This window comes from Salmo trutta, chromosome 6, assembly GCF_901001165.1.
Source record: "Salmo trutta chromosome 6, fSalTru1.1, whole genome shotgun sequence".
Classification (NCBI taxonomy): Eukaryota; Metazoa; Chordata; class Actinopteri; order Salmoniformes; family Salmonidae; genus Salmo; species Salmo trutta.
In genome coordinates this window covers 42262656-42283532 of record NC_042962.1, presented here as the reverse complement: position 1 = coordinate 42283532, position 20877 = coordinate 42262656, and the positions used below count along the sequence as shown (strand labels likewise).

Below are 20877 nucleotides of genomic sequence, written 5' to 3'. Positions count from 1 at the left end.
CCGTAGCAAGCTAGATATCAAGCCAAACGGATTTACACTGAAATATGAGGAAGTACTTGGTAATAAACGGAGAACATAGCAAACAATTATATTTGTTTACATTACTACCTTGAATAAGCAATCACGCCCAATTCGTAGAAAGGACGCCTCCATTGTTGTCCGCACAGAATGCCATCTTAACGGAAACAAATTAGAACATTTTTGTTCCACCCTATTCACTCAGAAGAAATTACCAAAATGTCACACATCAAGACATTCTCAGTTTCAATGTGAAATATATGCTCGTTCTACACAAAAACAATACACATTGCTATTTAAACGTCAAACTCCACCAAATCCAGCGAAGTACTGTTGCCCCAAACAATCCTTGCATAACAACATTGCACCCTGCTGAAACACCAGTCCCTTCAAATCATTACTGTTTCCGAGACAACGCCCATGCCAATATATCCTCCAAATACCGTCTTCTTGGGTATTATCACTTAATTCAGAATCGTGCAGCAGCAACATTGCTGTTGATATTGGCTATCTACACTGAACTAAAAATATAAAAGCAAAATGTACCTTGATTTTTTTTAAACTTGAATTTATTAAGTAAATATTTTTTTAACTAATTGTATTTGTCACAACACAACTGATTGGCTCAAACGCATTAAGAAGGAAAGAAATTCCACAAATTAACAAGGCGCACCTGTTAATTGAAATGCATTCCAGGTGACTACTTCATGAAGCTGGTTGAGAGAATGCCAAGAGTGTGCAAAGCTGTCTTCAAGACAAATGGTGGCTACCATGAAGAATCTCAAATATAAAATATACTTTGATTTGTTTAACACTTTTTTGTTTACTACATGATTCCATATGTGTAATTTTATAGTTGATGTCTTCACTATTATTCTACAATGTAGAAAATAGTAAAATAAAGAAAAACCCTGGCATGAGTTGGTGCGTCCAAACTTTTAACTGGTACTGTATATATTTTTCCCACTCACAAAAAAAAAAATCCCCTTAAAACTGAAATATCATAATTGGATAAGTCTCCAGCCCCCTGAGTTAATACCCAGTAGAAGCACCTTTGGCAGCAATTACAGCTGTGAGTCTGTTGTAGGCCTGTCCCCGACCCCAAAAAAATCTTGGTCGACCAAAAGTAATCTGTTCTTTCTACCAATCAATTGGTAGACATTTTTAAATGTGTATTTTTCCATATATATACAAACCTTTTGTGTTTTAATAAAATCAACTATATGCATTGAGCTTCTCTGATGCTTTAAGTTTATGGTTTGATGAAATAAGACAAATGCCTCAAGAGGGCGCCATATCTAGATAACCAAAAGAAGAAAAAAACGTAACCTGACCCAACTATTGTCCTCCCGCCCCTGCTGGCTTTCGCAGATTCTGGAGAGAGAAGTGCATTGTGCATCTGGACGCATGGTCAATCCGATGTCTGCATTGGCCATTCAGCATTTACGGCGATATGGCCTCAGCAGAAGTCAGGGCATTTACATTTCTTGCAGGGCAGTGCAGAGCTGTTGTCAAGGAAGTGAGTTTGTGTTTGTACAGGATGTACTGCCCCTACCTACCATCAACCAATCATGTCAATGCGGAGCTATAGAAAATTTGGAAGGCGCATGACAATGCCGTACAGAGCTCGATTTGGCCTCTGCATGCCTCTGTAGGCTCCACGATTGCGTCACACCCAGTCTATATGGAGCCTCATATATACATTTGTTACTGCTCGACTAAAACAATCTCGGTCGACCAACAGCCTAACGACCAAACAATTGACCAGTGGACTAATTGGGATCGGCCCTAGTCTATAGGGATAGGTCTCTATCAACTTCGCACACCTAGATCATTCTTCTTTGCAAAACTGTTCAAGCTCGGTCACATTCCTTGGGGAGCGTTGATGGACAGCAATCTTCAAGTCATGCCACAAATTGGATTTAGGTCAGGGCTCTGACAGGGGCACTCACAGACGTTTACCTTTTTATTCCTTAGCCACTCCACTGTAACTTTGGCTGTGTGCTTCGAGTCATTGTCATGCTGAAAGGTGAAATCCCATCTCAGTTTCGTCTTTGTTATAGAGGGCAGCAGGTTTTCCTCAAGGACTTTTCTGTACATTGATCCATACATTTTCCCTTCTATCCTGATAAGTCCCTGAAGATGAGAAAAATCCCCATAACATGATGCTGCCACCACCAAGCTTCCCAGTAAGGATTTGTATTCTTTGGGTGATGTGCCATGTTGGGTTTGTGCCAAATGTAACACTTTGCATTTAGGCCGAAAAGTTTCATTTTTGTTTCGTCAGACCCCAAAACGTTTTGCCACATGGCTACAGTCTCCCAAGTGTTTTTTTTTTCATACTTCAAATGGGATTCAAGGTGGGCTTCCTTCTTGCCACCCTACATGCCAGATTTGTGGAGATCTTGGGACATACAGAGCATTCGGAAAGTATTCAGACCCCTTTACTTTTTTTCATATTTTGTTACGTTACAGCCTTATTCTAAAATGGATTAAATCGTTTTTTCCCCCCTCATCAATCTACACAAAATACCCCATAATGACAAAGCAAAAACAGGATTTTAGATAAATGTGCACATTTATTTAAAAAACTATATTTGTATTTTATTTAATTAGGCAAGTCAGTTAAGAACAAATTCTTATTTACAATGACGACCTAGGAACAGTTAACTGCCTTGTTCAGGGGCAGAACGACAGATTTTTACCTTGTCAGCTCTGGGATTCAATCCAGAAACCTTTCAGTTACTGGCCCAACACTCTAACCACTAGGCTACCTGTCGTGTTCTTGGGGACCTTCAATGCTGCAGACATTTTTGGTACCTTTCCCCAGAGCTGTGCCTCGACACAATCCTGTCTCGGAGCTCTACGGACAATTCCTTCAACCTCATGGCTTTATTTTTACTCTGACATGCACTGTCAACTGTGGGACATTATATAGACAGGTGTGCCTTTCCAAATCATGTCCAATCAATTGAATTTACCACAGGTGGACAATTTGTAGAAATATCTCAATGATGATCAATAAAAACAGGATGCACCTGAGCTCAATTCTTGCAAAGGGTCTGAAAACTTATGTAAATAAGGTAAGGTATTTGTTTTTATCTTTAATACATTTGCAAACATTTCTAAAAAAACATTTTCACTTTGTCGTTATGGGGTATTGTGAGTAGATTGATGTGGGAAAACATGTATTTAATACATTTTAGAATAAGGCTGTAACATAACAAAATGTCTAAAAAGTCAAGGGGTTTGAATACTTTCCAAGTGCACTGTAGTTGTCACATGCACACTTTGACCAGTCTTGGCCGTAAAAGCGTGTAGCTCTTTCAAAGTTGCTAATGGACTTTTGGTAGCCTCTCTGATCAGTCTCCTATTTGCTCTGTCATCCAGTTTGGCGGAATAGCCATAGATGGAAAAGTACCCAATTGTCATTATTGTAACGAACGTCATTGTACTGATGGTCGGACCAAGATGCAGCGTGTGGTAGGTTAATCATTTTTTATTTATGATAACTGGCAACAAAACAATAAAGAGTAACCAATGAAACATACAGCTTTGTAGGGCTAAAAGCTACAATACAAAATCAAGATCCCACAAACAACAGGTGGGAAAAGGCTGCCTAAATATGATCCCCAATCAGAGACAATGATAGACAGCTGCCTCTGATTGGGAACCATACCAGGCCAACATAGAAATATAAAAAACTAGAGTACCCACCCTAGTCACACCCTGACCTAACCAAAATAGAGAATAAAAAGGCTCTCTAAGGTCAGCGCGTGACAATTATTGAGTAAAAGTGAAGATACCTTAATAAAAAATTACTCAAGTAAAAGTGAAAGTCACCAAGTAAAATTCTACTTGAGTAAAAGTACAAAAGTATTTGGTTTTAAGTATACTTCAATATCAAAAGTAAATAATTGCTAAAATGTACTTAAGTATCAAAAGTAAAAGGATTTCAAATGCCTTATATTAAGAAAACCAGACAGCACCATCTTCTTGTTTTTTTAATTTACAGATAGCCAGGGGCACACTCCAACACTTACAAATGAAGCATTTGTGTTTAGTGAGTCCGCCAGATCAGAGGCAGTAGGGATGACCAGGGATGTTCTTTTAATAAGTGCATGAATTGCACCATTTTTAACAATTACTTTCGGGTGTCAGGGAAAATGTATGGAGTAAAAAGTACATTATTCTCTTTAGGAATGTAGTGAAGTAAAAGTAAAAGTTGTCAAATATAAATAGCAAAGTACAGATACCCCAAATAACGACTTAAGTAGTACTTTAAAGTGGGGTAGGATGTATAGATCAATGGAATAATAAACTATTTCAAGCCATTTTAATTCCAGGCTATAAGTCAACAAAAGGTGACAATTTTGAAAGGGGGTGTAGATTTTCTACACCGTCTCTTTGATTACTCATGTCTCACCATGTTTTTATCACTTCTTTCCATCTTCCAACCCCTGATATTCCTCATATCAGAGCCTCTGGGGGCTTGGTTGATGCAGGCCCTAAGTATGAGAAAGCACTGTCTGAGGAGATGGCCAAACTACAGTGGTTGTATGGTTGCGGTGACCTCACTGAGTTCCCCGATTTTTAAGTTCCCTGATGAGTCAATTGTGTGTTCATAATTATCAGTCCTTTGTTTCGTTTGGTCAAATTTGGTTTTAAGTTTAAATTACATTTAAAAAGTCAGGTCAGTCTAGGCACATGTTCTACTATCCTTTGATCCTCTGTGATGCACTTTAGATCCAGAATGTATATCTTAATTTAGGAGCATAGATTTCACATTGTACTGTGTCACTTTTATTTCTCTTTTCAAAGCCCAAGTTAGATGATTGGTCCTCAAAATGATCTTCACTCTGTCACTCTCTTTTATTTGTTAAATCTGACCAATAACCGTTTTTAATAAATGATATGTTTTAGTATGGGTAGTCTCATTCACTTCTTTGTTTACAAAGTAGTCATTGCATCAGAAATATAAAACGCATGATGTCAATTATTAGGGATAACTTTTCAATTATGAATGTTTTTGTAGTTTGTAGGCCTAGTCCATTACATACAATTTTAAATGTGTATACATCTGATGTAATATAAATTATTTTTTATTCCTAATCATAATTTAAGCATAAGGGGCAGGGTATCAGCCTCTATGGGCGGGACAAGGCATGTTCAGAATTGCTTCTCCTCCCACATGTTGAATATTAATGAGAGAAAATAGTCTGCGAGCCTATACGTAGTGACGACACACGAAAACTGCGGGCCCGGATTGCAGCAGCCCCTTGTCACTGTGACGAAGATTGGCACTAAGGTAAGCTGTCACTCAAATTCCTCTTTTTTTCGTCGCCCATCAATCTAACAATCGACGCTACATGCTCGAATGGAATGGCTCGCAATGGAATGAGCCAATGTGCACTTTGCAGAATGAACAGTGAGCCAAAAGACTGATCACACATAAAGGCAAGCTGTTGTGGCGAGAGAAAAAAAGATGTCCGCTTATTTGGAAAAGGCGCATTGGAAAGGGTGAATGAGAAGGCCAAGCGTGTGTTGACTAATCTACAGACTACTGGACATTCGAATGTTATTAGGAGATATACCCATCGATGCCCGCAACGTCGATGGGATGTGTGCTGTTGACAGTTTTATTTGTTCAACATTTGAAAGCACCCATATTATCTGATACATGTAGCCTGAGCCGCTATACGATATTTAGACAGCGAGGGTAGGATAAATCGGTAATCAAATTGACACGAAATTGTATGCACGTTTGTTTATTAGAAACGCATTTGATTTATTCCCTTATTTATTTTTGCACATGAATACGGCTTGCTAAGGAGAGATTCATGGGCCTAGTGTCACAGTTTAGGATGATGCTTGGTGAACATTACGAACTGTAGATGCACAACTGCTGCGTTGAATTATTTAATCTAAATATGTGCCCGGAAGTTAGGGCTACTGACTGTACAACCTACCTCCCACGCTGCGCGCGCGTGAATTAATAACTGCACTGTCAGCATTCCATTCTGATACACGCATACAGTGACCAAGCATTTACACTCCAAAAAACATGAATCCTCATACCCCAGAATGCAAGGCCCTGTGTTGACATAGTACCCTGACTCTACGTTCTTCATTGGCTATGTATGTATCATGCAATGGTTATATCTAATCTATGACAACAACAAAAACCTCATCTAAACCCCATGTCTGATGCATGTGTCTCTGTAGGACTGGTAGGCACAGGTCTTGGACTGGAATGCCCGAGTATTGGCATCATTGGCAGCGACCATGATGGAAGCCCATTCGGCATCTCTAGATGAGTACCCGGAGGTGGATGAGGTAAGAGATTGATGAGGAGGAGGAGGAGTGAAGTTTGAACATATGACAAAGTGGCTGGCCATATTCCAATGAATGAGCTGTGATATACAGTTGAAGTCGGAAGTTTACATACACTTAGGTTGGAGTCATTAAAACTCGTTTTTCAACCACTCCACAAATTTCTTGTTAACAAACTGTAGTTTTGGCAAGTCGGTTAGGACATCTACTTTGTGCATGACACAAGTAATTTTTCCAACAATTGTTTACAGACAGATTATTTCACTTATAATTCACTGTATCACAATTCCAGTGGGTCAGAAGTTTACATACACTAAATTGACTGTGCCTTTAAAAAGCTTGGAAAATTGCATAAAATGATGTCATGGCTTTAGAAGCTTCTGTTAGGTTAATTGACGTCAATTGGAGGTGTACCTGTGGATGTATTTCAAGGCCTACCTTCAAACTCAGTGCTTCTTTGCTTGACATCATGGGAAAATCAAAATAAATCAGCCAAGACCTCAGGAAAGAAATTGGAGACCTCCACAAGTCTGGTTCATCCTTGGGAGTAATTTCCAAACGCCTGAAGGTACCACGTTCATCAGTACAAACACCATGGGACCACGCAGCTGTCATACCGCTCAGGAAGGAGACACGTTCTGTCTCCTAGAGATGAACGTACTTTGGTGTGAAAAGTGCAAATCAATCCCAGAACAACAGCAAAGGACCTTGTGAAGATGCTGGAAGAAACTGGTACAAATGTATCTATATCCACAGTAAAATGAGTCCTATATTGACATAACCTAAAAGGTGGATATATTGAAGCAACATCTCAAGACATCAGTCAGGAAGTTAAAGCTTGGTTGCAAATGGGTCTTCCAAATGGACAATGACCCCAAGCATACTTCCAAAGTTGTGGCAAAATGGCTTAAGGACAACAAAGGTATTGGAGTGGCCATCACAAGCCCTGACCTCAAATCCTATAGAAAATTTGTGGGCAGAACTGAAAAAGCGTGTGCGAGCAAGGAGGCCTACAAACCTGACTCAGTTACACCAGCTCTGTGAGGAGGAATGGGCCAAAATTCACCCAACTTATTGTGGGAAGCTTGTGGAAGGCTACCTGAAACGTTTGACCCAAGTTAAACAATTTAAGGCAATGCTACCAAATACTAATTGAGTGTATGTAAACTTTTGACCCACTGGGAATGTGATGAAAGAAATAAAAGCTGAAATAAATAATTCTCTACTGTTATTCTGACATTTCACATTCTTAAAATAAAGTGGTGATCCTATCTGACCTAAAATGGGGAATTTTTATTAGGATTAAATGTCAGGAATTGTGAAAAACAGAGTTGAAATGTATTTGGCTAAAGTGTATGTAAACTTCTGACTTCAATTGTGTATATACCCCAAACTTGTGACCACATTTCACTAATAAATTAATAACTGTCTGAAGAAGGGTGTTACTGTCCTAAATTCCCAAATACAATGAGCTGCTGTGAAAATGAATATTACACACTTTAAAGGTCAATTAATCCTCTAAAATACACCCAAGTGTATTTCAACACATTGCCTTTCAATCAGTCATTGTTGCGCCATCACGTGCAATCACAAGGGCAAGGACCATCCATATCCAGAGATCGTGAGTGGGGAAATGTTTTTAAAATGCTGTAACAGCCACACATCTACAGTGTGCACGTAGGAGAGAGGCAATATTCATCATCATGCATGTCATTTTAAAATAATATATGCTATTTAGCATACACTTTTATCTATACTGAACAAAAATATAAAGTGTTGGTCCCATGTTTCATGAGCTGAAATAAAAGATCCCAGGCATTTTCCATATGCACAAAAAGCTTATTTCTCTCATTGTGTGCACTCATTTGTTTACATCCCTGTTAGTGAGCATTTCTCTTTTGCCAAGATAATCCATCCACATGACAGTTGTGGCATATCAAGAAGCTGATTAAACAGCATAATCATTACACAGGTGCACCTTGTGCTGGTGACAATAAAAAGCCACTCTAAATGTGCAGTTTTGTCACACAACACAATGCCACGGATGTCTCAAGTTTTGAGGGAGTTTGCAATTGGCATGCTGACTACAGGAATGTCCAACAGAGCTGTTGCCAGAGAATTGAATGTTAATTTCTCTACCATAAGCCGCTTCCAACGTCATTTGGCAGTACGTCTCACAACCGCAGACCATGTGTAACCACGCCAGCTCAGGACCTCCACATCCAGCTTATTCACCTGCGGGATCATCTGAGACCAGACAACTGGACAGCTGATGAAAGGAGATGGTCACACCAGATACAGACTGGTTTTCGGATCCACTCCCCCACCTTTGTTTTTAAAGATATCTGTGACCAACAGATGCATATCAGTATTCCCAGCCATGTGAAAATCATAGATTAGGGCCTAAGGAATTTATTTCAATTGACTGATTTCCTTATATAAACTGTAACTCAGTAAAATCTTTGAAATTGTTGCATTTTATATTTTTGTTCAGTATAAAATCACTTGATTACATTTTTTACGTATGGGTGTTCCTATTAATCAACCCTACTATCCAGCTGTTGCAAGTACTATGCTCTAACAACTGCGCTACAGAGGACCACTTTAAAAAAAACAATGTCAGATCTAATGAAAAATTAGTCATAGTTGGAATGAGCCTGACCTGAGGCATTGTAGGAAGGGGGTCATGTTCACTAGAAACCAAATGGAAGAAACTGTTGAAACAGGGAAGGACTAGAATGGATAATGAGTAACTTATAACTGAGTGTAGAAGTTAGACAGTGTATTCATGAGGGTTCAATGTGAATGATAAATGGCTAATGCGGTCTCTGTAAGCTGCTGAATTGAGACAGTGTTATGAGTGGAAAGAGACAGACCAGTCTCTCTCCTCTCCCTGGGGCTGGTGTGTGTACTCCTCACCCCATTACCACCCTGAGGGGAGTCATTCACCAACCACCGACTAACTTGACTGGATTTCATTCTCCTCTCCCCTCCCTTCTTCTCCACTCTCCTATTTTCTCTGCCTTGTTTCCAAATCTTCTTTTTACCGTCTTTGTCTCTTTCCCGGGTAAAGGTCTTGGTGCAGATGCGCGTGGGAGCGGATGTGGAGGGGGATCCAGAGCAGAGTCTGAGTGAGGGGGGAGCAGGCAGCCCCTCTGCCATGCAGCCCCAGACGCCCATGGACACAGACAAGCAGGCCATCTACAGGTAGGCGAGTCATGGTACTCCTCCACTCCGTCCTCCTCATCAGAGCTCTTTCCCTCTGTTCCTCACTTTTTTTCCCCTCCTTCATTTTCCTTCCCTTGTCCTGTTTATGACTGTAAACTTGTGTGGATGTGCGAGCATCGGTGCATGACTGTGTGTTTGTGTACTTTCATTAACTGCGCCTACTGTAGCGTTAATCCTTTGCATTCGCCTGTGCATCGTAGGCACCCCCTGTTCCCTCTGCTGGCCCTACTCTTTGAGAAGTGTGAGCAGTCGACTCAGAGCTCGGACTGCGTCAGCTCTGCCAGCTTCAATGTGGACATTGAGAACTTTGTCCGTAGCCAGAAGAAAGAGGGCAAGGGCTTCTTCTGTGACGACCCAGACGTGGACAACCTGGTGAGGAACTCTGCACCAGGGTCCTGTTCATTTGGGCATGCAACTGGAAACATTTGAAAATGTTCTGCAATGAAAAACAAAAATAGTTGTTTCTTATTGGATATGTTCAGCTGGTCCTTTCCTATTTTAGTCCGTTTCTTCCTTTTGGTACCTAATGAACATGACCCAGCTCTTACACGTCATTGTCCGTCTTTGATGTTAAAAGATAATATAACAAAGTTCCACGGCTGTTGTGCCCTTCAACAAACCACTCTTGAATTGCATCACTTTACATCGAGCAATTGAAATAGTGTATGTGTGATAGTAAATGTTTTATCAAAAACACAGAAATAAATGTTGTGACCCATGTCTTTATTGGGAAGAACTGAAGAGACAGGACTGATCAGCAAACTGATGTTGAATGACCTAATTGTTAATGGTTAAGCTTAACCCTTGGCTAGGGTCAGGGTTTGAGTTATGGGTTGGCAGCGTGCCTACTAATGGCCTTCTAATGACCTGACCTTTGACCCCTGACCTCTGACCCCAGATGGTGAAGGCCATCCAGGTGCTGCGTATCCACCTCCTGGAGCTGGAGAAAGTGAGCGACTTGTGTAAGGACTTCTGTAGCCGCTACATCGCCTGCCTGCGCACTAAGATGAACAGTGAGACCCTGCTGAGTGGAGGAGAAACTGACAGCCCCTGTTCCCCTGTCCAGATACAGGTACACACACACACACACACACACACACACACAGGTTATACGCACACATTTTCCCTTCATAAATTATTTGTGTCTTTCCCAGAGGGAACTTTGGCTATTGTATTGGGATTAAATGATAAGCACATAATAGTACAATTCACACATTATAGGTATAAATTATACAAGATGAACACAAATTTAATATGAATGCAGTTAGGCTAATTCTGTATGTGTTTCACCCACAGACCTCCAGCCCACTGACAGGAACCCTCAGCCCTCAAGGTATTGTGATGTCAGCCTCGGCCCTGCAGCAGGGCAACGTTACCCTGACAACAGTCAATTCTGCTGGCCAAGTGTTAGCAGGTATGTCTCCGTGGCATACCACCTCTACAGGTACCCTCTCCGCTCCGGCCTTACTGTGTCCCGGTTAAGACAGCTACTAGCAATACTGGGTCATATAAATTATGGCACACCATAGCAAAACATTATTTTCTTAGTTATCAGGTTCAGGTAGTCCCTCTGTGTTTTAGTCAGTTTCCTTGAATCCGTGAATGTTGCCTCTTTTTCAGAGTTGATTTCAAAGTAGATTATAACACGGTACTTCATTTTGTTTATCTGTCGGTCCCAGCCTCGAACTCAGGCCCTGTGTGTAGCTAACTGACCCTCTCTGCCCATTCATCGCCATTTACCCGTTGTTGTTGTCTTAGCTGTTTACCCGTTGTTGTCTTAGCCCTCCCAATCAACATTTGGGATTGCTTTATACCTCCCTCTAATGTCAATATGCCTTGTATACTGTTGTTTAGGGTAGCTCTCATTGTTTTGTTTTACTGCGGAGCCCCTAGTCCTGCTCTACATACCTCGGTTAGCTCCCTTGCCCCACCCCCCACACATGCGGAGACCGCCCGTAGTTTAACTGGCGCTTCCAGAGATGCAGCCTCTCTCATCGTCACTCAATGCCTAGGTTTACCTCCACTGTACTCGCACCCTACCATGCCCTTGTCTGTGCATTATGCCCTGAATCTGTCCTACCACGCCCAGAAGTCTGCTCCTTTTACCCTCTGTGCCGAACGCACGAGACGGCCAGTTCTTATAGCCTTTAGCCGTACCCTTATCCTACTCCTCCTCTGTTCCTTTGGTGATGTAGAGGTTAACCCAGACCCTGTGTGTCCCCAGGCACTCTCATTTGTTGACTTCTGTAACTGGAAAAGCCTTGGGTTCATGCATTTTAACATCAGAAGCCTCCTCCCTAAGTTTGCTTTATTCACTGCTTTAGCACACTCCGCCAACCCTGGCTTAGGATGGCCACAAAAAAATCTGAAATTTCCATCCCCAATTACAACATTTTACATCAAATTAGAACTGCTAAAGGGGGCAGAGTTAGCCTGCAGAGTTCTGTCCTATTATCCAGGTCTATGCCCAAACAATTCGACCTACTACTAAGTCTCTCACTGTTACCGCTTGTTATAGACCCGTCTCAGCTCCCAGCTGTGCCCTGGACACCATATGTGAATTGATTACACCACATTTATCTTCAGAGTTCGTACTGTTAGGTGACCTAAACTGGGATATGCTTAACACCCCGGCCGTCCTACAATCTAAGCTAGATGCCCTCAATCTCACACAAATTATCATGAAACCTACCAGGTACAACCCCAAATCCGTAAACATGGGCACCCTCATAGATATCATCCTGACCAACTTGCCCTCTAAATACACCTCTGCTGTTTTCAACCAGTACTCAGCGATCACTGCCTCATTGCCTGCGTTCGTTATGGGTCCGCAGTCAAACGACCACCCCTTATCACTGTCAAACTCTCCCTAAAACACTTCTGCGAGCAGGCCTTTCTAATCAACCTGGCCCGGGTATCCTGGAATGATATTGACCTAATCCCATCAGTAGAGGATGCCTGGTTGTTTTTCAAAAGTGCCTTCTTCACCATCTTAAATAACCATGCCCCTTTCAAAAAATGTAGAACTAAGAACAGATATAGCAATTGGTTCACTCCAGACTTGACTGCCCTTGACCAGCACAAAAACATCCTGTGGCGCACTGCACTAGCTTCGAATAGTCCCCGCGATATGCAACTTTTCAGGGAAGTCAGGAACCAATATACACAGTCAGTTAGGAAAGCAAAGTCTAGCTTTTTCAAACAGAAATTTGCATCCTGCAGCACTAACTCCAAAAAGTTTTGGGACACTGTAAAGTCCATGGAGAATAAGAGTACCTCCTCTCAGCTGCTCACTGCACTGAGGCTAGGAAACACTGTCACCATCGATAAATCCACGTTAATTGAGAATTTAAATAAGCATTTCTCTACGGCTGGCCACGCTTTCCACCTGGCTACCCCAACCCCGGCCAACAGCTCTGCACCCCCCGCAGCTACTGGCCCAAGCCCCCCCCCCCCCCCCCGCTTCTCCTTCATCCAAATCCAGACCGCTGATGTCCTGAAAGAGCTGCAGAATCTGGATCCCTACAAATCATCTGGGATAGACAATCTGGACCCTCTCTTCCAAAAATGATCCGCCGCCATTGTCGCAATCCCTATTACTAGTCGGTTCAACCTCTCTTTCATATCGTCTGAGATTCCTAAAGATTCGAAAGCGGCCGCAGTGATCCCCCTCTTCAAAGGGGGAGACACTCCAGACCCAAACTGTTACAGACCTATATCCATCCTGCCCTGCCTTTCTAAAGTCTTCGAAAGCCAAGTGAACAAACAGATCATCGACCATCTCGAATCCCACCGTACCTTCTCCGCTATGCAATCCGGTTTCCGAGCTGCACCTCAGCCACGCTCAAGGTCCTAAACGATATAACTACCATCGATAAAAAAACAGTACTATGCAGCCGTCTTCATCGACCTGGCCAAGGCTTTCGACTCTGTCAATCACCGTATTCTTATCGGCAGACTTGGTTTCACTAATGACTGCCTCGCCTGGTTCACTAACTACTTGTGTGTCAAATCGGAGGGCCTGTTGTCCGGACCTCTGGCAGTCTCTATGGGGGTGCCACAGGGTTCAATTCTTGGGCCGACTCTCTTCTCTGTATATATCAATGATGTTGCTCTTGCTGCGGGTGATTCTTTGATCCACCTCTACGCATGACTCCATTCTGTATACATCTGGCCCTTCTTTGGACACTGTGTTAACAAACCTCCAAATGAGCTCCAATGCCATACAACACTTTTTCCGTGGCCTCCAACTGCTCTTAAACGCTAGTAAAACTAAATTCATGCCCTTCAACCGATCGCTGCCCGCACCCGCCCACCTAGCATCACTACTCTGGACAGTTCTGACTTAGAATATGTGGACAACTATAAATACCTAGGTGTCTGGTTAGACTGTAAACTCTCCTTCCAGACTCACATTAAGCATCTCCAATCCAAAGTTAAATCTAGAATCAGCTTCCTATTTCGCAACAAAGCCTCCTTCATTAATGCTGCCAAACATACCTTTGTAAAACTGACTATCCTACCGATCCTTGACTTCGGCGACGTCATTTACAAAATAGCCTCCACCACTCTACTCAGCAAATTGGATGCAATCTATCACAGTGCTATCCGTTTTGTCACTAAAGCCCCATATACTACCCACCATTGTGACCTGTATGCTCTCGTTGGCTGGTCCACGCTACATATTTGTCGTCAAACCTACTGGCTCCAGGTCGTCTATAAAAGTCTTTGCTTGGAAAAGCTCCGCCTTATCTCAGCTCACTGATCACCATAGCAACACCCACTCGTAGCATGCGCTCCAGCAGGTATATTTCACTGGTCATCCCCAAAGCCAACACCTGCTTTGGCCGCCTTTCCTTCCAGTTCTCTGCTGCCAATGACTAGAACGAATTGCAAAAATCACTGAAGTTGGAGACTTATATCTCCCTCACTAACTTCAAGCATCGGCTGTCAGAGCAGCTTACCGATCACTGCAGCTGTACACAGCCCATCTGTAAATAGCCCATCCAACCAACTCCCTACCTCATCCCCATATTTGTTTTTTTCTGCTCTTTTGCACACCAGTATTTATACTTGCACATCCTCATCTGCACATCTATCACTCCAGTGTTAATTGCTAAATTTTTATTACTTCGCCACTATGACCTATTTATTGCCTTACCTCCTTACTTCATTTGCACACATTGTATACAGATTTTCTATTGTGTTATTGGCTGTACGTTTGTTTATCCCATGTGTAACTCTGTGTTGTTGTTTTTGTCGCACTACTTTGCTTCATCTTGGCCAGGTCGCAGTTGTAAATGAGAACTTGTTCTCAACTAGCCTACCTGGTTAAATAAAGGTGAAATAAAAATTTACAAAAAAATTATAGTGAGGTGCTGAGGGTCCTTGGATCAAGGTGTTACCAAAAACGTGTCATAACTTGTTTATTTGTGTGTGTGTTTGAGCAGGTGGTACAGTCTACCAGCCCATCACAGTAGTCACTCCTCAGGGACAAGTGGTTGGACAAGCAATCTCACCCCAGACAATACGCATCAACAACACACAGGTGAGGAATACGCCACACACACACACAGACAGACAAGACCGACGTACGGTCACAGTCACACAAACTACAGGCTGTTCTGTGAATTGTGTGTGTGTGTGTGTGTGTGTGTGTGTGTGTGTGTGTGTGTGTGTCTGTGTGTGTGTGTGTACAGCTCCAGTTGCAGCTCAATCAGGACCTGAGCAGTTTTTTCACCCAGGAGGACAGCTCATCCAAGAGCAACAAGAGGGGCGTCCTGCCCAAATCAGCCACCAACATCATGCGTACCTGGCTCTTCCAGCACATAGGGGTGGGTGAAAACACCTGAATACCTTGCACCTCGTACCAACTGCTCCGAAAATTAGAATAACTTCAACTATAACTAAATGTATTGTAACCCAGAGTAAATCTTTGCTAGGTTATTCCAAGGGTGTCTGTGCATGCTTGCGTGCATGTGAGTCTGCACGTGCATGCATTTGAGAGAGAATGATGGCCCCCGTCACGATGGCGCGTCCCATGATGGCTCGGAGCGGCTGCGTTGACAGAGACGGATGTGTTAGGCCCTCATATGACTGGCCCATGGTCGGCTGGCTAAATACTAATCAGAGGTTAATCAGTGGACAGCCCACAGGCCCACTGGCGAAGCTAACCAGACTGGTAGCTCACAGAGACCCTTTGTTCCCTGTGTGTGTTTGTGCGCATGTGGGTGTTTATGTGCGGGTGTGTGCGTGTGTAAGAGACGGTTAACTAACAGCAGGATGTTAGAAAATGCTAGCCCTTTGTGAGATGAAGCGTCTTCACTACAGCTTGTTCTTCTCTGCTTGCTCCTGAGTTGCCAATTCTGGCCCTCAAGCCTCTGTACATCCTAAAGTTGAATCTAAATGCATCCGGGTTTGGGACGAAAGCCCAACCTCCCGATACCTCAGATTTTCTCCCCACATGGCCTACTAGCATTTTATACCGGTGTGATTAATGGTCCCCGTGGTGCCCACAAACGTTGCATGATAGCAGGTCAAGTAACAGAGAAATTGGGTAAAAAGATATTCACATAGAAGCGACTTTGCTTAATCAACGTCCTGTGCTGTTCCAATACAAATTGACCTTTAGTCTTACATCATCCATCCACAGTCTCTCCCAGTACCTACTGGGCTTAATAGGGAGCTAAACACAAACAATAATTTGCTGTAAATGATTGTTTGTGTTCTTTACCCTTGTCTCTTTGCATCGCTCTCTCTCAGCATCCCTATCCCACAGAGGACGAGAAGAAACAGCTCGCCATACAGACCAACCTGACCCTGCTGCAGGTCAACAACTGGTGAGTCAATCTTTCACACACACACACACACACCCTAAACCCAAGCGTAGAATTGTGGCTTTGGATGATTGGCTTAGCCCCTGTCCGTCTCTCCCTCTCCAGGTTCATTAATGCTAGGAGGCGGATCCTCCAGCCCATGATGGACAGCAGTGCGTCGGACACGCCCAAGAGCAGGAAGAGGACTCCCCAGAGCCGGCCCACCCAGCGTTTCTGGCCCATGGCCAACAACATTGCCTCGGCCGGCGTAGGGCAAGAGGCTGCCATGGACGATGACGGTAAATGCCCAGAAAAACAAATCTTATGAAAAGTCTGCAAGTCTGATATATTCCTGTTGTGATTTATTAAAGTGAGAAATCACAGTAGGAACATATCAGAGTTGAAGACATGATTTAAAAAAATAAAAATCCCCAGTCCTTATTACAGGCTGAGAGGAATGTCATGATGTAGCTTTTGTACCTTGGTATGACTTGATCTTGTCCTTAACATACCAGCCGTCTCCATTACCACAATAACCCCGGTCAACTCTGATTGACTATATACACTGTCCAATTACGTACTGGTTAGTGGATGTGGCTGAAGCTTGATCTTTTTCCCCTGTGCCCTCAGTTACCATGGTGACGATGGGCATGAGTGTAGACGAGCTGCAGACGCTGACATCAGATGGTGCAACACTGGCCATGCAGCAGGTGATGATGGGAGGACACAGCGAGGAGGAGGAGGGCGAGAGCGAGGAGGAGGAGGAAGAAGAAGAGGAGGAGGGGGGTGACATGGCCGGATTGGAGTGACATACCACTACAGCGGGATGTGATGTCACACCCTCATGCATGCCTGTGTTTGACAATATTACTCAACACTCATCTGTGTCCAAGACTACCCACACTAGGCCTTTCAGGTCCTACTAGAAACAGAGAAAAAAAATATGCTATTTTTATATGTAAAATGTTTGGAATGAAGGCTGTTTATTTTCATTTGGCTTTTTTGCTTAGTGTTTTTATTTTTAGTTCTTTTTTTAAAGAATATTTATGTATGAACATTGAACGTCCAATATGGCTGACCTGCTTTTCAAGGTTTGTTGGATTTCTCTAAAAATAAAATGTTCAAGAAAGATTTCCCTCATCTTTGTTTTTTGTTTCAGTGTAGACACAGTATTTAAAGGGGGGGTTATCGAACCAAGGAACAAAGATGTGTTGGAGGATGTATTGATAGTTGTGCAAAGACGTCTGAACCAAGAAATTCACACATGCTTATGAATGCAACATCAAAAAGGAATAATTTGAAAAAGCTTTTTCCTAAAAATAAATACATATTTTTAAGGCATTTAAAAATTATACAGGTTTTTACTTGTGTTCATAGAGAAACATTGTACGAAGGACACATCTGCTATGTAATGATATATCAAAGTATACTATACACAGTACATGTTACAACTATTCCATGTGTCTACATGCATAGTGTGTAGAGTTAAAAGATGTCGACATTCTAATGAGAACAAGATTCAATCTGATCACAAGTTATGATCACAAGATATTCAATCACAAGTTATTCAAAGTAAACGCTGCAGATGTCAGCTTAATCGGAAATGACCTTTTAATGTCAACCTTGCTACAACGCGGAATTTCCCCAGTCCGAATTGAATCCTGGCCCTAGTTCATCTCCCCAGTCTTCCATTTATCGTCCACCATTTCCCTCCATCTTGTTTTTGTGCCTTTAAAATAGAGCTATTGCTCAGCCTCAGATTGTGTCCATTCACTGTGGTGCTTAAGAACAAATAAATAGTGTCTCTGATTAAAGTACTCTATGTCAGCTACTGTATCCTTTGGGGATCAAGGGCTCAGTGCCTCTTCTTTCTGGGGGAAGATATCATAGAATGGGAGTATGTCATTTGGATGTTAAATAGACTAACAGATTTTTATATATCAATCATTCATCGCTGACTAATAAACTAAAAAAGGTTGTCCATTGAATGATTTCACTGGCTGTCTCAAACTTCCAAGACTACTTCACTCTTAAAGGAACAGTTCATTCTGCAACTGGTGAAAACTCTTAGTAAATCCAGGCCTAAATTCATTTGGATGTCTGAAAACATCTGACAAACTATGATTTTGGGGTGAACTGTCCATTTAAACCATGTATCTCTCTCCTTCATATAGCAGCTGTAACACTTTTGCAGTACTGTCTGCCACCAGTAGAGTTCATGAGTGCACCAGTTTACAGTATCAACAGTAGAATTCACCTCCATCTGCTGGTGGATCCAGGTCAGAGCGTGGGGGATGAGAGTGTACACGGCAGGATTGTTCCTCTCAGTACAGCCATAGCCCCAGCTAGTGGCCCCCGGCAGCTTCCACACTGACGAGTCCTCACAGGCCAGAGGGCCTCCACTATCCCCCTGGGCGCCAAACACACCAGGATTAGAAGCAGTGCATTTTACTCCAAATAGGTGAGCTTTATAACACAAAACACACTGTGCTAACGAACGGTTAAAAGCAGCGGGTGACCGTCCTAGCGCCTTTGAACAGGAAATCGATCGTCATTTTCTGAAGATTCTACTTGCTGAATCACCACCGTTTCGTGATCGCAAACACAGTGGCCACCCCCTGCTTTTAACCGTTTGTCTTCGCTGTGTGCTTTTTGTCTGCACTTTGTCCTTTAGACAAATGGTGCATGGAACTCTGAGGTCCACTTCTGAAAGATACCTGGCAAGAGTCTTTGCCCCCCTCTAGGTAGCCTGCACAGACCATCCAAGGGGAGATGGCACCCTGGTACACTTTCGGTCCACTGCAGTCCCTGCTGCAGAGCACAGGGACCTGGGCAGAATGCATAGACACACTGGTCTCCCCTGGAAAGACACACACACACACACACACACACACACACACACACACACACACACACACACACACACACACACACACACACACACACACACACACACACACACACACACACACACACACACACACACACACACACACACACACACACACACACACACACAGGAAAGGTGTATCACAGTGTGTGCGGGCATGCATGAATGCGTGCATGTGGTGCGTGCTTGCGCATCTATTCAGGTGTTGAATTTGAGCCCATTCACCTCAATCCACTGTGGCACCCCACCCAGAAATCCAGCACATCTTCCCCTCCTCAAATCTCTCCCCATAGTTCGACAGGCAGACAGGCTCAACCAGACCTGGAGGAAAAGACTTAGCCAATGAACCTTCTGTGCTCCTTCAGATTTGAGGTGAATAAGAGCAGTTACTACAAGGGCTCTATTCAATCCGTATCGCGGAAGTTCAGCACTAAAGTCCAGTTGAAAGGTAAAGGCAATGTTCCTGCGTTGGCGGAGACTGCATTCACGGTAAACCTTGCATACTGTATGTCAGCTCAATCAGAAATGACCTTTACATTTCTTTCGCGCAGTCTGTAATGCCTCAGCGATACAGTTTGAATATTGAATAGAGCCCTAAATCCCTATCAGTCAGTAGGACAGACAGACAGGCAGAATTGGAAGGTGACACATTTTTTTGGTTGTTTTGCCTCGGTACTCCATGATTCAATGACTATGAGGTTAAAGTGTAGACTGTCAGCTTTAATATGAGGGTATTTCCATCCATATTGGCTGAACCGTTTAGAAAAAAATGATATTTGTGCATCTGTAACTTTTCCTCTCATCAATATTCTAGATTTATTAAGGATTATCCATAATAATTTTTTTAAATGATTTACATTTGTATTTTTTTCACCTTTGTTTAACCAGGTAGGCTAGTTGAGAACAAGTTCTCATTTACAACTGCGACCTGGCCAAGATGAAGCAAAGCAGTGTGGCACAAACAACAACACAGAGTTATACATGGAATAAACAAACATACAGTCAATAATACAATAGAAAAAAAAGTCTATATACAGTGTGCAAAAAAATCATGGTAGCGTCCACATTAAAACGACGTTTTAGTCACATTATGCATATTGAGCAACAACTGTCCCGTCGACGGGACACCGATCCATAAGAAGATTTATTAATGTAGAAGTGTTTATAAACATATTATGTTCTTATTTACAATCAAAGCAACTGCAAAATGACACAATACATTATTTACCATTAATTTCTATTGGGCACAAAATTATCTGAAACACAAACAAAAACAAACAGGAAATGTATCCAACAAATGTGTAGAGTCACAAGCGTGATGTACTCATTGCATGCTATGAATATGGGAACAAATACTTCACTTTTTACTACTTTAATATAGATATAAGGGAATTTGTCCCAATACTTTTGGTCCTCTAAAATGGGGAGACTATGTACAGTGCTGTCATCTCCTAACGGTTTACCCGATATGGATGAAAATACTCTAAAATTAAACCTGACAGACTGCACTTTAAGCAAATATTGTATAATTTCAAATCCAAAGTGCTGGGGTACAGAGCCAAAACAACAACAAAAATGTCCCAGTCCCAATAC

The 20877-nt window shown here is 42.5% G+C and overlaps 2 protein-coding genes across 6 annotated transcripts; one reads left to right on the top strand and one right to left on the bottom strand.

Moving 5' to 3' along the window:
- Positions 1 to 5246: 5246 nt before the first annotated feature.
- LOC115195948 (homeobox protein PKNOX1) lies at positions 5247 to 17525 on the top strand. 5 transcript variants are annotated; one of them, XM_029756313.1, is made up of 11 exons: positions 5247 to 5326; positions 6244 to 6354; positions 9425 to 9558; positions 9780 to 9951; positions 10478 to 10651; positions 10876 to 10993; positions 15030 to 15127; positions 15279 to 15413; positions 16342 to 16418; positions 16521 to 16693; positions 17025 to 17525. In XM_029756313.1, exons 2-11 carry the CDS (start codon positions 6304 to 6306, stop codon positions 17201 to 17203), a joined length of 1311 nt encoding a protein of 436 aa, XP_029612173.1. In that variant the 5' UTR covers positions 5247 to 5326; positions 6244 to 6303; the 3' UTR covers positions 17204 to 17525. The 5 variants fall into 5 exon arrangements, with proteins under 5 accessions (XP_029612173.1, XP_029612169.1, XP_029612170.1 ...); XM_029756309.1 differs by having other exon boundaries at positions 10876 to 11023; XM_029756310.1 differs by lacking the exon at positions 5247 to 5326 and adding an exon at positions 5359 to 5475 and having other exon boundaries at positions 10876 to 11023.
- A 185-nt stretch (positions 17526 to 17710) lies between these two features.
- Positions 17711 to 19244, bottom strand: LOC115195950 (transmembrane protease serine 3-like). The gene is made up of 3 exons (XM_029756314.1): positions 19112 to 19244; positions 18652 to 18804; positions 17711 to 18265 (listed from the first exon to the last, which is right to left on the bottom strand). The coding sequence occupies exons 1-3, from the start codon at positions 19235 to 19237 to the stop codon at positions 18242 to 18244; spliced, it is 303 nt and encodes a 100-aa protein (XP_029612174.1). The 5' UTR covers positions 19238 to 19244; the 3' UTR covers positions 17711 to 18241.
- Between the last annotated feature and the right edge of the window lie 1633 nt (positions 19245 to 20877).

Bases quoted from the DNA above. Each gene is read 5' to 3' on its own strand.
- LOC115195948 (XM_029756309.1), top strand. From the start codon at position 6,304: ATGATGGAAGCCCATTCGGCATCTCTAGATGAGTACCCGGAGGTGGAT. The intron at 9,559-9,779 runs GTAGGCGAGTCA...TGTGCATCGTAG, and splicing joins GACAAGCAGGCCATCTACAG to GCACCCCCTGTTCCCTCTGC. The intron at 15,414-16,341 runs GTGGGTGAAAAC...GCTCTCTCTCAG, and splicing joins GGCTCTTCCAGCACATAGGG to CATCCCTATCCCACAGAGGA.
- LOC115195950 (XM_029756314.1), bottom strand. From the start codon at position 19,237: ATGCATTCTGCCCAGGTCCCTGTGCTCTGCAGCAGGGACTGCAGTGGA. The intron at 18,805-19,111 runs GTATCTTTCAGA...TTTGGCGCCCAG, and splicing joins GGGGCAAAGACTCTTGCCAG to GGGGATAGTGGAGGCCCTCT. The intron at 18,266-18,651 runs GTGAATTCTACT...ATCTTCCCCCAG, and splicing joins GGATCCACCAGCAGATGGAG to AAAGAAGAGGCACTGAGCCC.